At 32.0% G+C, this 16,596-nt stretch overlaps 1 protein-coding gene across 1 annotated transcript in view; it reads left to right on the top strand.

Moving 5' to 3' along the window:
• LOC115876255 (5-hydroxytryptamine receptor 2C-like) overlaps positions 1-16,596 on the top strand; it is a 103,843-nt gene that overhangs the window by 70,510 nt on the left and 16,737 nt on the right. The window contains exons 3-4 of the mRNA XM_030891962.1: positions 8,443-8,667; positions 11,178-11,463. Coding sequence (XP_030747822.1) covers positions 8,443-8,667; positions 11,178-11,463 — 511 coding nt within the window. The remainder of the gene's footprint in view (positions 1-8,442; positions 8,668-11,177; positions 11,464-16,596) is intronic.

Raw genomic sequence — 16,596 nt, 5'->3', positions numbered from 1 at the left:
TTACAGCTTTAGCCCTGTGTCGTGTGTATACTCTGACATAATATTACAATCTAGGGCGTTTGTGTTACAACGTCCTGTTTATCTCAATTTGTATATCGTTTTAGCGCAAAAGATTATTGGAATAAAGCTGTGTGGGATTTATCTTTTGTATTATTATGGTCAAATTAGATTGTAAATTAACAAAGAGTTTGTTTACATTTTAATTGTATAGACTGGATCAATTCAAATCAGTGTACAGGGTCCGGCAATAGTGCGTCGGGCGTCTGTAGCTCCTAGAATAAAAATCTTGGGAATTTTGTTTAAGTACAAATCTTTAGTATATACAAGAATGTATTTCAGGAAAATATTTTAACTTCTATAGGGTGGCTTAAAAAAGTGTAAGTCGATCGGGATGCTTTTTTTATGAAGCTTCAGATTCAATGATCAACTTTGATCAAGATATGAGTAATTATATTTCTTAAATGTTATATAATCTTATATATCATAATCTTAAATCTTACAGGGTGTTCAACATTTTACGCCAAACGTTCTAAAATTTAAAATAATTTTTCTTTGTTTTTTCATATGGAACACCCTGTATATTATTTTTTTATTAGATGGAGAGTTAAAAAATGAACATTTTTTGTGTTTAAAGTATTTTAAAATTTTTAATAGTTTTGAAGATACATGCAGTATTATTTCATATGGCTCTTTCAATGGTAAAATACGAGCGAAACATATTTGGGTGGCTTTGATAAAAAATTACTGTGGAAAATGCCATATGAAATATAAAACCTCAAATATCTGCAAAACCGTTAAAAGTTTTGAAATACTGTAAATACAAAAATTGTTCATTTTTTAATTCTCCATCTATTGAATAAATAATATACAGGGTGTTCCAGTTAAAAAAAACGAAGAAAAATTATTTTATGTATGATTTACGATTACCATATTTATAGCAAAGTAAGTCTGGATTACCTAAAGTAAATACATAATATAGTTTTGATTTCAGGACAGTTCTTGTATTTTTAATATATTTTTTTAAACTAAAAAACGTTTTTTTTTATTTATTTATTAATATCTTTGAAAGTATATATTTTTGAGGGATTTCATTCTTCATGGATGGCATGTAATATATAATTCTTGAAAGGTATATTTATCATAATACTTTTAAAAATGTTCGTTATTAAGAAAATATATAATTTCAAGACAATATTACTAGATTATCTAAAAGAAAATTAAATAGACCTTAGTGCTCATTTTCTTTTATGGATTTACCTTTAAAGGAAGTTTTAGTAAATCCGGGTCACAAAAAGATTAAGGCGGATAATATTTCCTCTTCTGCGATATCTCTGTTCTTGAAAATTATCTGATTTTCAGAGAACAACCGGAACAACAGAACTTCACTTCTTATTATTGGATCGACAAAATTGTCTGGCACTTTTACAAAGAAAAAGAAACAGACGTACAACAATTATATTTATCTCGGTGCAATCTTTTTAAGGTGTTACATAAGTGTCAAATACTGAAAAATTCGACTTTTGAAGTACTTGATGTAATGAGAACTTACGTTTATTTTTTTATCTTATAGTAGCTGACCAGGATAACTTTGTACCGCCTAACAGTGAAATGAAGTGACAAGGGTTTTTTTTTGTCAATGTTGTGGTTTGGTTGACTGATATGGACTGAATGATATGGAATAATTGAACCCATCGATTTGACAGGTTTTGTCATATACAGGGTGGTCGGAAGTGTATTCCGGAAACTTCGGCAGCATATTCTGCAAATAAAAATAAGTAAAAAAGTTCGTATAAATGTATGTCCTACAATGCTTAGTTTCAGAGATACAGGGTGTAGAAGTTTTTCCAAATTTCTTTTATGAAGTAACGTCAATATTTGGATGAAAGTTTTTTGACATGAGAAATTTGATTTTGATGTCAACTGTAGTATGACTCCTACCTATAGAGGGCGCCATCTACATTTTTTTTCTGGTTTGAAGGGTAATAACTTTTCACCCGTACCTGTATAAAACTACTACTAATAAATATATTTATTAAATTTTGGCAGGTATAGTTTTTGATCGAAAAAACGTGATATTAATATATTTTCTTTATAAAAAAATAATTTTCCCCATTTTTTCACGCACGAGAACTCTTAAAAATATGAAAACCTTTGATGTGTACAAAGCAAAAAGCATTCTTGTCTTTCTATTGCCCTTTTATTTAGGGATGGCATTATCTCTATCATTTTCTCGGCATTTTTTCCCTCCCAAAAATGGGATTATTTCTGCGCAAAAATCTATTTCCTTTGAGAAAAACTTATTTGCCTTTGCTTGGTTCGTACCTTTGAAGTATAGGTATAAGTAAAACAAGGATGCTTGATCGCTGTAAGCAAATTTATATATTTTTCAAAGTCGGTATAGAGTGGGAGTATCTATCACAGAGCAACAGAAGTGATTTTCTGGATGGCTAGCTTTTCGGGGATATTTTTATGCTCTATTTAACAATGTTTTTACTACAAAACAGTCTTTTTTTGTCTCCGAATTTAATTCAAGTACTACACTAAGAAAAAGTATGGGCAAAATCCACGAAAAAAAAACATAATATAACATAGAACCACCCAAAACAGTTGTGTAGTAGGGTAGGTCTCTGGAAGTATAAGATATATATAAATTCCTTTTAGACCACGGGATAACTCTCTATCAAACGGTATTGAAAAATATTTTGACGTATACCTACGTTTTCTAATAATTATTTTATCAACTAGTGAAGGAGAATATCCATTACACTCAGCTACATTTCTAATGTAATCTCTTTCTATTTCATATTTTTGGTTGGAAAGTGGAAAACTAAGTAATCTATGAACTAAGAAATTTAAACTAGCCATTGTATGTTCAACACTATATGAGTGATATGATTCATTAGGAATATATCTACGTATAGAGGTATTTTTCCTATAGATATCAAATTCCATGCAATTATTAGTATTTCTAATAACTAATACATCTAGAAATGGTAATCTGTCGTTGTTCTCAATTTCATGTGTAAATTTAATGGAAGGAAAACGATTATTTAACTTAGAAATAAAATTATCTATGGTGTCTGAATGTGTGTCAAAAACAGCAAAAATATTATCCACATACCTAAACAATATTTTTGGAAAATACTCAAACTGATTCTTAGCGTCCACTTCAAACCTGCTCATGAATAAATTAGGCAAAAATGGAGACAATGGATTACCCATTTTTGTACCTTCCAGCTGTTCAAAAAAGTTGTTATTAAATTGAAAACAATTTTGTTTCATACATAACGATGTAAACTCAATATATTCAATCACAGTTTTGTTGTCGATACTATTTGCGTTCAGTAATTCCTTCAAGTAGCCTAAAGTATGTGGAATTGGAACACTTGGGAACAACGTTAAAAGTGTTAAAGTAAAAGTGTTTTGGTGTATTGTGGTGATTTAGTGTTTTATTTTGCAAATTAAAAAAAATCTAAAATTTGTACTACTCTATTGGAATAATTATTATTGTAATCCAGATTTCTATTAAACACTGATTACCATTTAAACCATAATCGTATTGTAATCGATTACTGAACTGTATTTCATTATTTCCCTCTCTGATGCAAGGTAAAGGAAATTGGAGAATTAATTTTGGTTAATGGTATGTTGCATTCGCCTGTAATGAAAAGCAAAATTAGATATTTTACACGTGCACAGCCTTTAATAAACAATATCTATTGCTATTAATAGCATGCAAAACGCTTCTGTGGCTAATTGCGATTTATTGCTGCTAAATACTGAATTGTTCTCAGAAATTTATAATTTATAGTTATTATCATGATACAAGTTCGATACGAACATCATCATTAAAAAGTTCGTATCGAACGTGTATCATTCAAAATTTAATCTACGACGCGACACGAGGGACGATCCAAAGAGATTTGATTTAATTTAAAATATCAGAGATATCCTCACAAAAATTAAAATTCAAAATTATCAGGTGCGCATTATTAGTTGACGCCGTGGGAATCGTGCTTGTTGATTGTTTCCATTTTGACTTTGACAACTCAATTATTGATGTTCAATTTTGTGTTAAACGTTCAGTTTTAGCAAAAACCAAAAAAAAATAATATGGGTGATTCTGATTCTGCAAGTGTCCCTTCGCATATTGAAGGCATTGCGCAAAACGTTGTCGATTTCCTACTTCCCGAAAAATCAAGACAAACGTAAAGGGAAAGGAATCAAGAACAGTAGTAACGAAAAGGTTCTCCTGGCATATTTTGATCATATTTTAAAACATAGGAAGGCTTCATCACTTTGGTATATTATTCCATGCTACGTTCAGTTATATCAGTGAGGAAAAATACAGATAGTAGTAAGTACGCCCATTTAATCGCATTTCTGAAAAGAAAATCCGAAGGATTTCGGTCAAAAAAATCGAGGATTTTAAGAAAAGAAGACATAACTCGTTTTTTGTTGGAAGCCGATGATAAAACTTATTTCCTGACAAAAGTTTCATTGATAGTGAGACTTGCGGGAGCCTGCCGGCGTATCGAGTTGACAAATCTGCAGCTGCAAAATGTTGAAGATGAAGGACAATGCATTCATGTCATTATTCCATTTACGAAAACAAAGATATCACGAGATTTTTTTTATAACGAAAGGGAATGTTGAAGGAATAAATATGGTGGAAATGGTTCGAAGATATGTAGCTATGCGATTTTTTGTGGGGTACAGAAATGGAACATGTATTAAGCAACCCGTTGGCATTAATATTTTAGGGAAAATGCCGTATAAAATAGCATTGTTCCTAAGTCTTCCAAATCCACAACAATACACTGGACATTGTTTACGCAGATCATCTGCCTCGTTGCTTGCAGATTCAGGAGTGGATTTATTAACTGTTAAAAGACATGGTGGTTGGCGCTCTAACACAGTGGCAGAGAGCTATATAGAAAATTCCAAAGGAAATAAGAAAAAAGTGTGTAATATTCTGGGTAACATTTCTGGCAATGATGGGTCTTCAACAATTTCAAGCACTCAGGAAATAAACTTATTTTCTAAAAATTCAACTCACCTGTCATCGTCTGGAATTAATTTAACCAATTGTACTGATATTATAATTAATGTTTACAATAAATAAACATATTTAGATACCTTTTTTTGCTTGTTTCTTATTTCAAAATTTGCGTGTTATTATGAATTATGAATATTATGAAAGCCATATTGACATCCAAATGACAATGTTAATTATGTCATAATGACATTGTCGTAGATTAACAAATATAAAAATCATCATCTTTTTCTCACTCTGTAGAATATGTCGCTAAACTATCCGGAAATAAGATATTTACCCGTACAATAAAGCCAGCTTCAAGAAGATTTTTCAATTTTCTGTGTCGCTTGCCAGCTAGCATATCGAAATGAACTTTACTTTTCAAGTTCGGCTCCATCTTTGAAAGAGCCCGCAGATTCGAAAAGATCATGAATAATAGTACATAATATAATATTTAACAGAGGTTACATATACACGTAGATTGGATTTTTTGCATCTATAGTCTGTCCAACGACAAGATCCTTGACAGTGATAGATGTGTCTGTCATTTTAATTTCAAAGTAGTTTATTTTATTTTACAAAGAAATAAGTTGATACAATAATTGGAATGCATAGCAGGAAATTAATACATTTAAAATTTGACTGGCGAGTCATTACTTCAAAATATTGTGAAAAAAATCTGAATAAAACTGAAAATTTGTAATCAAGTTATTTTATTTAAAAAAAACCGGCATGTGTTAATACAAAACAAACCAGAACAAAAGACCACATACCAAAAAAGTATAGAAAAAACTATTTCTTATGTACAAATACAAATTTGTAATATTCCACAGGAATAAATTAAACAACATAAATAAAACAAACTATTTTATTAATAATAACACTTACCAAATTTTATACCTTAAAGGTCGATTAATTAACTTTAATCTTAATTTTTTTAAACCAGTGCCTTTTGACATTATTTTTCTGCACCCCATTATTTACCTATCTTTTGATGTCGATATTTTACAGCTACTCTAGTTTTTAGTATATGTTTAGTACGATCCTCGTACCATATACGAGATGCACTTATCTACGATGAGATGGTATACAAACTTTATTGATGGTAACTTTATTGGTGTATAAGAATTTCTGCCTGGGCAGCGAGGATGAACTATAAACTGTGCTCGGTCTACAGTTAATTTTCCCTCGGGTTTTCCTCCACTTGACTTCAAAAGACACAAAACACGCTTCATAACACGAATCCAAATGCATCATCTTCCAAAACGTAGGGTATTTGACATAAGTTGACACAAAATTATAACCTATAATTTGGCAAGACTTTGACAAGGCGAGTTCATAGGCATCGGCGTCCGTTTGTCGTTTATCGTTCCCACAAACCAATAAAATGGAAATATGATCTGTCATTTCTGAAATAAACCAATAAAACTGGTTAAAACAACAAGAAACGACGCATGACGGATTTATATTTAAACCCATCCATAGTTAACTTAAAAAATATTAGAAACTTTTTTTAGTAAAATAAATAGATTGGTATGGGACGTCATCTGCTTTTTTTTCTGTCGTCGTCTGTCCAAATCTTACCTGAGAAAAAAAACAGAATATACTACGGTATATTCAATAATATAATTTACAAAAGTTAATTTTCACAATTTCTAAAAGCATGATATACATTTTTTTGTAAAACAAAACAAAAAAAAACCCTCTCTCAAAATAAAAGATCCTTTTTTCTTGATAATTTATTCAGATTTTACATTGTTTTCGAGTTAAACCCCATATTTTCGAGCCTATTAAAAATGAAAATTGTCGAGGTAGAACCAGAGAAAACAAAAAAGCGGGCAAATTTGCTTTTCGTCTCTCTTTCGGGACGATACTTTATGAATAATTTGTCTGATAGATTTAACATTTTAAAATTCGGCTTAGGCAAAGTAAATCTAGTTTAGAATTTACCAGGCATTATAAAGATTATTGAGAATTATTTAAATATATTGTAAAAATAGTAACACTAATTTATCCTACTAATTTCTATTTGTTATAACATATAAGTTACTTGAGAAAATTAAAAAAACATTTCCCAGCGTGATTTATATGTAAAATAACACACTAGTACATTAAATAACTATTAAATAATTCTAATTTTTAAACAAACATAACTGTAGTTATATTTTTACGCCGAATATTTACATTGGAGAATATTTGTCACAGCTTGACCGCAAATTTCGTTTTTTTTTCCAAGTGTAGCGAGCAGGAAAACAGCGGGAGCAAACAGGGGCGGGGAGGGTAAAAAAAGACGGTCCAAATGATTTATTCAAAGTTTTGTTCGCAAGATAAATCTGAAGATGAGAGCGGCGAAAAAAGCGCGAGCGTAATTTATGGTTACAGTTGCTCCGCCAGTATTATTATTATTCGTTTATGTTGGGATTTAGGTTATGTATAGTTTTGCATTACGCCGCGTGATACGTCGGGATTTATTTTTTTTGAATGGAACAAACAAGGCGTCAGCATACACAATAATATGTTTTGTTACACTTACAGAAATGCGGTGTGGTTGACAGGTTTGCCAGATTTCCCGTTTTAGGGGAGAAAGTCCAGATTTTTAAGTAGGTTGTTCTAAATTTTCCTCTTTTTCACTATCTAGCCTTAAAAAGCTTTTTTTAACTATCCATTTTACTCCGTATAGTCCTGGAACAATCATTGGAATAGCGTTCATCTTTATATCTACAGGGTTGTTGTTCACCACATACGACACGCAGTACTGTAGCTAAACGATGACATTTTTACAAATTTTAAATTTTGGGTTCGATGAAGGACTATCAGAGGTACAATTTAAAAATAATTTTACAAGATACAGAGTGTCCCAAATAAGTAAAAAATATCAAAGTTGTATTTTTTTAAACGGAACACCATGTATATTATAACATTTTTAGATTCTACGATTAAAATAAAGGTAAATTTGATTAAGGTTTATTACACTTAAACCTTACCGTTTTTTAAATATTTTCAATTTTGTGAAATTGCAGCAAAAATTTTAAGGCTTTATTTCTCCAAGGGTATCAACGTTTTTAATACTAAATATTTACTGAAGTTTATTTATTGATCAGTTATTGTGTTGCAATAATAAAAATAATGCTACCTTATACAGAGTGTCTAAAAATTTATTTTAAATAATTTCTAGCTTTAAACGCCAATAACTTCTTTAATTTAAATAGAACGCCCTGTATATTTTAGGTATATTCTTTATCTTATTACTCATAATCTTTATTGTATTTAATAATTGTTACCTATAAAAAGTAGAGGTAACTATAGCATCTTAATTCCCGTTAATAGTGTCCTAAAAGGGAATTATGACGATATAATCTTATATTAATTCAGCAAGAAATAAATAATTTTTCTCTTCTTTCTAGGGGAATGGCCATTTGGATTGATATGGTGCAACGTGTATGCCACCTGCGATGTACTGGCATGTTCCGCCTCCATCATGCACATGTGCTTTATCAGCCTAGGAAGGTACCTAGGCATAAGAAACCCCCTGAAAACCAGACACAGCACAACCACGAGAACTGTCGTACTTAGGATAGGACTTGCATGGTTGCTGTCCATGATCGTTTCCAGTTCAATAACTGTATTAGGTGAGTTAAATTCAAATGATAAGAATATTGATTGAAGAAATAAGAAGCAACCTAGAATATGGGCGATATCGTAGCACAAAACCTGTCCGAGATGTAGATGGCGTTACCGTCAGCATGTCCGAGAATTCCGAGATTTAGTTTAGTTTTGCGCCGCTGCGCGCTGATGTCGTTTACAGCGCAGCGGATAAAGAATACTGTACCGTAGTTCTGCTTTCAGTCAACAGGATGAGTGGTTGCCGGTGACAGTGTTGCCAAAACTACTGATTAATTCGTAGATTTACGGATTTTGGGTACAGTACGTAATTTAATAAACTTTTATATGATTAAGAATTAGAGAAAATAAGTGCTTTATGCGTTGACTGCAGAACAATTGGTGTTTCTACCGTACAGCACTTGAGACGTAAGGGGAAATCAAATTCTCATCATGTCTTGTCATGAACTCGTACATTAGATTGCGTATCTTCCCAATTTTTTCAATCAACGATAAGAAAAAATAAACAAAAAATTTAATCTAAAATTGCTTGCTTTTTTAATTCTGACGACACATTTGTCATTTTAATACCATATTTTTTTTTTAAAACCCTCCTCGAATGAAGCACGTGCGTGATTTTTCGAAAACTTAGCCCTGAGTGTCCGACATAAAAAGCAAGATATAGATATACCCGCGGCAAAGAGAAATGACCTCGTCACATATCTTTTTTACAGTGCCCTTCTCGCAATTTAAACGTGATCCGTATCCGCAACAGTGGGCTAATTTAAGGCATTTTCTCGTTAAATAAGGTTATAATTACAGTTAGGCCCTTTGTAGTTGTGCCGAGAGGCTCAACTCAAAAGAAACCCTTTCAGTTGGCAGTGTACAAAACTTCAAGACGTTTTATTTACTGGGTAATTGTAAAGAGTGGGAGTTAATTTTGCTATTATTGCATCTCTGCTTTTATTATACATAATACAATACAGGTCTAAACAACCTAAACACAAAACGGAAGTGCCTCAAAACGATAATAAGGCAGGCTTGTAAAGCTGAATATTCTATTTATCATAAACCTTCACGCACAGATTAGTTAATCCCAACCCTATTGAAATATACATATATTTTCCAACCTTTTGTCCTAAGGGTTGATAAGGCAAACAAGGGATTCGGCGAATAACGATAATCATAAGAAATTTTCAATGCAAATAGGTCTAAAGGCTTGATTACGGATTATTTCGATAATTGAAATTAACGTAGAAAGTGAAAATTATCTCTAACTTGTACAGTGTGAGTCAACGATAGAGATATAGAGATATAAAGTCCATTATCTCATTTGTTTCGAGGTTTACAAAAAAATATTAAATATAAAAGTTATAGGGACGGTTAAGATACACATTTTAGAATTATTTTAGAATATACAGAATGCTTCAAAAAAGTGGGGCGAATATAACATATGTTTTTTTAAATGGAACACCCTATGTTTTATTTTATTTTTAGATTCTGCGTAAAATTTCATAACTTTCTTATATAATGTGTTATACCTAAAATGAATAGTTTTTGTAATATTTAAATTTGTTTAAACAAATATTAGATTGCAGTGTGATAAAAAATTGAAAATAAAAAAAATATGTTATATCCGCCACACTTTTTTGGAGCATCTTTTATACTCCATACTAATTTTGTAGAATAGTTTATAGAATGTTTTATAGAATATAATAATAAAGTAGGTATCTTAACCTTCCCTATAACTTTTCTATTTGACATTTTTTTGTAAAACTCGAAACAAAAATGAGATAATGGTCTCTATCCTTGACTCACCCTGTACAACCGGAGTTTGTTTTATTTATTTAGATTTAGATAGTTGATTTTCAATTCCAATTCCTGCATTTTCTTTCTGTCCATAATATACAGCGGCAGCCAAATAATATCGTTATCCTGTAAGAGCCGAGTCAATTTCATTCTGACCATTGGATTTTCCCAAGAGACACGCCTGCAATCCGTTTAATCGTTTTAGCAGAGAGACAAGGGAAGAAAACTTCAAGTTTTCCAACAACGAACGGTATAATTTAACTGGAAAATCTATTAACTTAAACCGCCTTTTCTATAGCTTTTAGAATACGCCATTTTACAATTTTGTTACGGAGTTCAACGATTTGTTCCTGGGTTTTCGCTTGAGGCTCTTGATTCTCAATTATTTCTACAATCGAAATATTTTGTGAGAAAAGAGTGCACTGTGGTCGAAACGAAGTATGACCATGAAGAAGTTATAACGTATGATCGTAGAAAAAGCGTCAAAGAAGGCTACATCGTTGCGTCCCTCTTTCTTGTGTTATAACTCATCATACAGAATTCGAGCTTTGAAAAAAACCAGTATCTGAGGCGGCTTTACGGAGGTTAGTTCTCCAGTCTCGGCACACTCAGTGATTAGGTGTTCTGTTGTTTCCCCATATTTCCCCAGAAAATTTGTATTCGCCCTTCTCACTTCACTTCAATGTTAGGCATTACAAAATTATTTATTTAAACTCATATTTTGTTCTAGGTATAATTAACCACGAGAACATCATGCCTGATCCCCAAAAATGCGTCATCAACAACAGGGCTTTTTTCGTTTTTGGAAGTCTGATTGCTTTCTACATTCCCATGACGGTGATGATGATCAGCTATGCCCTCACTGTTCAACTTTTAAGAAAGAAAGCCAGGTTTGCTGCTGAACACCCAGAAAGTGACCAGATAAGAAGACTGGGAGGAAGGTTTGCCAATAAGCACGATAGAACACCAATCACCAATGATAATCCATTGTGGAGGACAGTTGGTAGTGGAGAAAGGTATGTCATGTTTTAATTAATTATGGTAAAACAATGTTATGTTTTAATTAATTATGGTATATACACATATTAGAAACAATTATTTGAAAAACATGTTTATCCCAAAGGAACATCAACATTAATTTTTGCATGATGATAGTTATATCCTACCTTTACGTAAAACTAACTCCTATCAGAACTCTTTGGGCTATAGGATCTAAAAACCTTGAAAACGAAGAAATTCTGGATATCTCAATATTTAATTTTAAGAAACATAACAAAGATGAATTTTTTACAATATTTCTCATGCTAACGCTCAATAGAACGAAAAATGCTGAGAATAACCATGAGAGATCGTAAAATAATAGAGTGGATACGACAAAAGACCCAGGTAGTAGATGTGTAATCCACACAGTCAAATCTCTCAAATGGCAATGGACAGGACACCTGGCAAGAAGAATGGACAACAGATGGACCATAAAAATTACAACATGGTACCCACGAGAAATTAAGAGACCTAGAGGAAGACCGAGCCCCTGAGATAGGACCATGATATTTAGGACATTAGCAGGGATAAGTTGAGATGGCATAACTACAAAGAGACCATAATTGGAAATGGTTGAATAAGCTGAAAATGATGATGATTAGATTAAAACTTCGCTTAATGAGACGGTATAACTATAAGATTAGGATTAAATCAAAGATTCTTTTTAGACCTTTTCTGTTGTATCCAAGACTTTGTAAATAAATAAATGACACTTTTCCAGTAAAATATAACCCGGAAAAAAGCAACAAGATTTATTAAACGAATAGCATATGATTTATGGACATTCTTCCCCGAAATCCCGACTAGAAGGCACTCTCTATTCGTTTATACCCAAACCGGAAAGTTTCTAGCAATAAACCGGCGGAATTTAAAGAGTTTGCGGTGGGAAATCGAGAAAAATAAGGCGGCATAGCGACTGGGACGGTCACGCAGCTTGGAGCTCACATAATTCCCAGCCAGAAAGTTTGCAACTCTGGGAATTTAGTGAGCGCACGCTACACTAACCGCGGGATACACGACGCAATGTATGAAATCTAGGGAAATATTTGCTTTTTTTTCGGAAGTAGGTGTTTCCGATATAATACTGTATGTATTAGATATGCCAATAATGGAACAGGAAATAAAGACCTCCATAAAACAGTAGATAACTTGATAAGTGTGCAAGTAAAGAACTTATTGGTCAACTTATTAAAAATATTCGGAAAGGAATTTAAAGAATATTTTTTTATACGTAGCTTGGGTAATCTGTAATAAACATTTTTTTTTTGTTAAAATGGATATGGTAAATAATGTTTATCGTTCAGACCCAATATTATTACAAATTCTTGCACATTTCGATTTGCGGTCTCTTGGGTTTCAGAAGAAATTTGACCATTGTTTTGGCCTTAAAATGCCTAGAAACATTATTTCACGAACTCCTCTTGTTTTTATTGATGGCACAATGACAGGTGCCTCATATCTTAGAGACGTTTTAGAGCCTATTGTGCGTCAATTTCGAGGGGCCGTGGGGGATGAATTTGTTTACATGGACGATGATGCTCCTCCCCATCGCACTTTAGCGGTTCACGAATTTTATGAGGAAGAGGGTATAAGAAAACTGTGGTGGTCACCGATGTGAATGTGATCGAGCATGCTTGGGACATGCTAAAACACCATATTGCCAAAAGGAGTGATTCCCCCCGTACCTTAAATGAATTGAAAATTGGTGCGTGCGAAACATGGGAAGCCATTCCTCAACATCTTCTGGACAACGTAATTGAGAACATGCCACGTCGTCTCACAGCTTGCATTGATGCTCGAGGAGGCAATACAGACAGTTGTGAGAAACAATTAAAATTGTTTTCAATATTTTCTGTTTAAAATGAAATTTGTTTTTTGTGGATTTTCACTCATTATAAAATAAAATTATAATAACAGCCTAGATACACTTGGATTTTTAATTTTATATTAGTTAGTCGTGTAGTAAACCAGTATGTCCAAAAATATAAATTGAATAATTTTAGGTCCAAAATAAAATAAAATTATCGTTATATGCAATAATTTTAGCCATGTGTAGTGTTGTAAATGGAAATATTGGAAATTTCCAAACGTGTCTAGGAAATATTGGAAATATTGGGAATAATGGAAATATTTTAAAAAATACTTAAATCTTGTCATTAACGATTCAAACCCGATGTTTATTAATATATCTTTCATAATTTGTAACCATATAAACATTAAACTTACTATAGAACAGTTTTACAAACATATAATATGGTGAATATATCGAGTTTGAGGATTCACCAACTTATTTGCAACCTCGCATTTCAACGGGGAAGTCCCGAGCTCGTAAGTCGTAGCGTAGTAAAAACTCGCTGGTCTTCAATTTTGACCAATTTAAAAAGTGTATACAATACTAGGCTCAGTTTAGAAGGTGTTGCGGTTAGTCAAGAAGCAACACAAATGATTGATAAAAATGTTAAGGAGTGGATATTAGATGACGAAGTATTTTGGGCCCAAATTTCCAACGTAATTAACATTTTTGAACCTATTGGCAAATGGTTAAAAGTTGTAGAAGTAGATTATAGCACTATTCATTTTGCTGTAAAAGCATTTTGTGATATTAGAACGGTAATTCAGAATAATCTTGCATTGTCCTCACGTGACGACAAAGAAAAATCCGAATTGTTGGAGTTTGTTGACAAAAAAGAAAAATTTGCTATTAAACCCATTCATTATGCTGCAGAATTACTAAATCCAAAATCACAAGGTTCTCAACTTGATGAAACCCAAATTCTTTCTACCATAGAATGCATACTTAATATATCAAAAAATAAACTCAATATAAAAGAGCAAGAAATAATAGATGAAATAGCAGATTACCGTTGTAGAAGTGACAAGTTATTTGGAAATAACTTTATATGGAAAAGTAGTTTTGATAACCCAGTCTCCTGGTGGAAAGGACTGTGTTCTTCATCTTCATTATCACAAGTAGCTTCACGAATGTTGATGATGCCAGCATCTTTGGCTGTCACGGAACGCAATTTTAGCGTTTATAGTCATATTCATTCAAAAAAGAGAAACAGGCTTACTAATGATAGAGCCGCTAAGCTAGGAAACGGCAATAGATCAATTTTTATTTCCGATACTATTGAAGATTTTGAGGAAGTAGACTGGCAAGAAGTTGTTATTGAGCGTGATGCTGATGACAGCGATAGAGATATGCCTCTTGCTCGACTAGTGTGTCAAGAATAATTTGAAGAATAATCGATATTATCTATTAATTTGAAGAATAATCTATATAATCTTTCGATTTATTATAATTTTCTTTACAGGACTTTTAGTGATTCGAATGGAGGAAATTTTCGTGAGGAATCTCCTCACGAGAGATGGCTCATGTTTTTGTGAAACATCCTGTATAGGAATAAATACGTATTACGTTATTAGGTAGTATAATTATATTAAAGCATCGTGTAAGTCACGACGTGTTGAACAATGCCGAAAGCGTACAACTATTTGCATCGGCTCATGTCCGCAAAGTTTTTAACTTTTCCCCTAAACATTTATGTTCCCATTGTCCGGTAATAACATCCCATAATATATGCATTAAAACTGGAACCGGGAAAAGTTTTGGACACGTATACGAGCATAAAACGGTTATGTTTGGCCGGTTGTTAGTATCTAGGGATGTGTTTAGCCTGGTTATTATGATGTTCCGTCGTTTGAATACATTATTGAGTTATAATAACTCACTAACATTGCTCTAACTCTCAAATAGCGGTTCATTTCTTGAAAAAAACTAATCTCCGATTTACCTTGTAAAACATTAAAAACTAGATCAAAAATTTTTCTGGTGCGTTTTTTTACATCTGACAGTATATACAAATAAAAATTTATTGTTTATGGGAAACAATTTGAAACCATCTCCTACACCAGATATAAAATAATAAATTATTTACAAATAAAACACTGCTAAATAATAAATTATTACAAAACACAGATGTAATAATACTAAATATTATGTACTATATTAAATTTATCTAAATATTATTTCACACATATAATAAATAAAATACTACTTGTAACTAACGTACTGTTACTATGTTATATTGTTGTTATAGCTGAATAAACATTAATAATAAACAAATAATATATATTTAGACATCCAAATTTATGTTTGAAGCTGCTTTTATTTATCGAACTCTCCCAGAGTCAAACCTACTGAATTTGCTTTCAAGGATCTTGTTATTGTTTAATTCCAACAATAGCAAACTGTTCTATTTGCCTTAAATGAAAAGTTTTCAATTAACCTTAGCTAAACCTTGTTCAGTTCTGAGAAAAATCCTTTGGAAAAACGATTCCTCATCTATACACAGTCATTAATCAAATACCTATAATAGAAAATTCGCAGTGAAACAATCCGGGCAGTGAAAACCCGGAAAATCATATTTCTAAAATATATTTACATGTTTTTGGATTATATTTTTATTTGTCTTAAGCTATGGTTGTAAAATATATACAGGAAAATCATGACTTACATAATCAAGACAATTATAATACAAATAAATTAACAAAAACTAAAAAGACAGGAAAATTAAAATTCACAGATAATAGTGAGGTACACAAAATAAGTAATAATATTATCCAATAATCGTGTGTCAGAATTTATACTAATATATAAAATCCTTAACGATCCTGCTCAAACCACTCAACGTAAGAAGTTCAATTTTGCATACAGGTTGACTCTAGGGTGTAGAGGTTCGATAAGAAGGGATTTTTCGAAATTCTTGTTCCAAGGGGTGAAATCACCCTCAAATATTACCAAGTTATATAATAATATCGCCATATTGTTTTTTTTCTTATGCTGACATAAATGTTGGAAAATTTTATCCAGTTTGTATGTTAAAGGAAATTCTTGCTTTGCTTTATCATCACCATTACAAATGATTAACTCGATGCGAACGAAGTCGCGGGTACACGCTAGTATTAAAATAAAACGTTTTCGTGATTATTATACAGAGTGTTGGCTAGATAAATATGTGCAAATATTTAACGTGAAAGATCTTTCAATTCCAGAAATATATAACAATAAATCTCATTTTTACGAGAGGAATCTCCTCACGAGAGAT

Source organism: Sitophilus oryzae, unplaced genomic scaffold (assembly GCF_002938485.1).
Source record: "Sitophilus oryzae breed Bouriz unplaced genomic scaffold, Soryzae_2.0 scaffold_1430_pilon_pilon, whole genome shotgun sequence".
Lineage (NCBI taxonomy): Eukaryota > Metazoa > Arthropoda > Insecta > Coleoptera > Curculionidae > Sitophilus > Sitophilus oryzae.
This window is presented reverse-complemented; position numbering and strand designations above follow the sequence as displayed.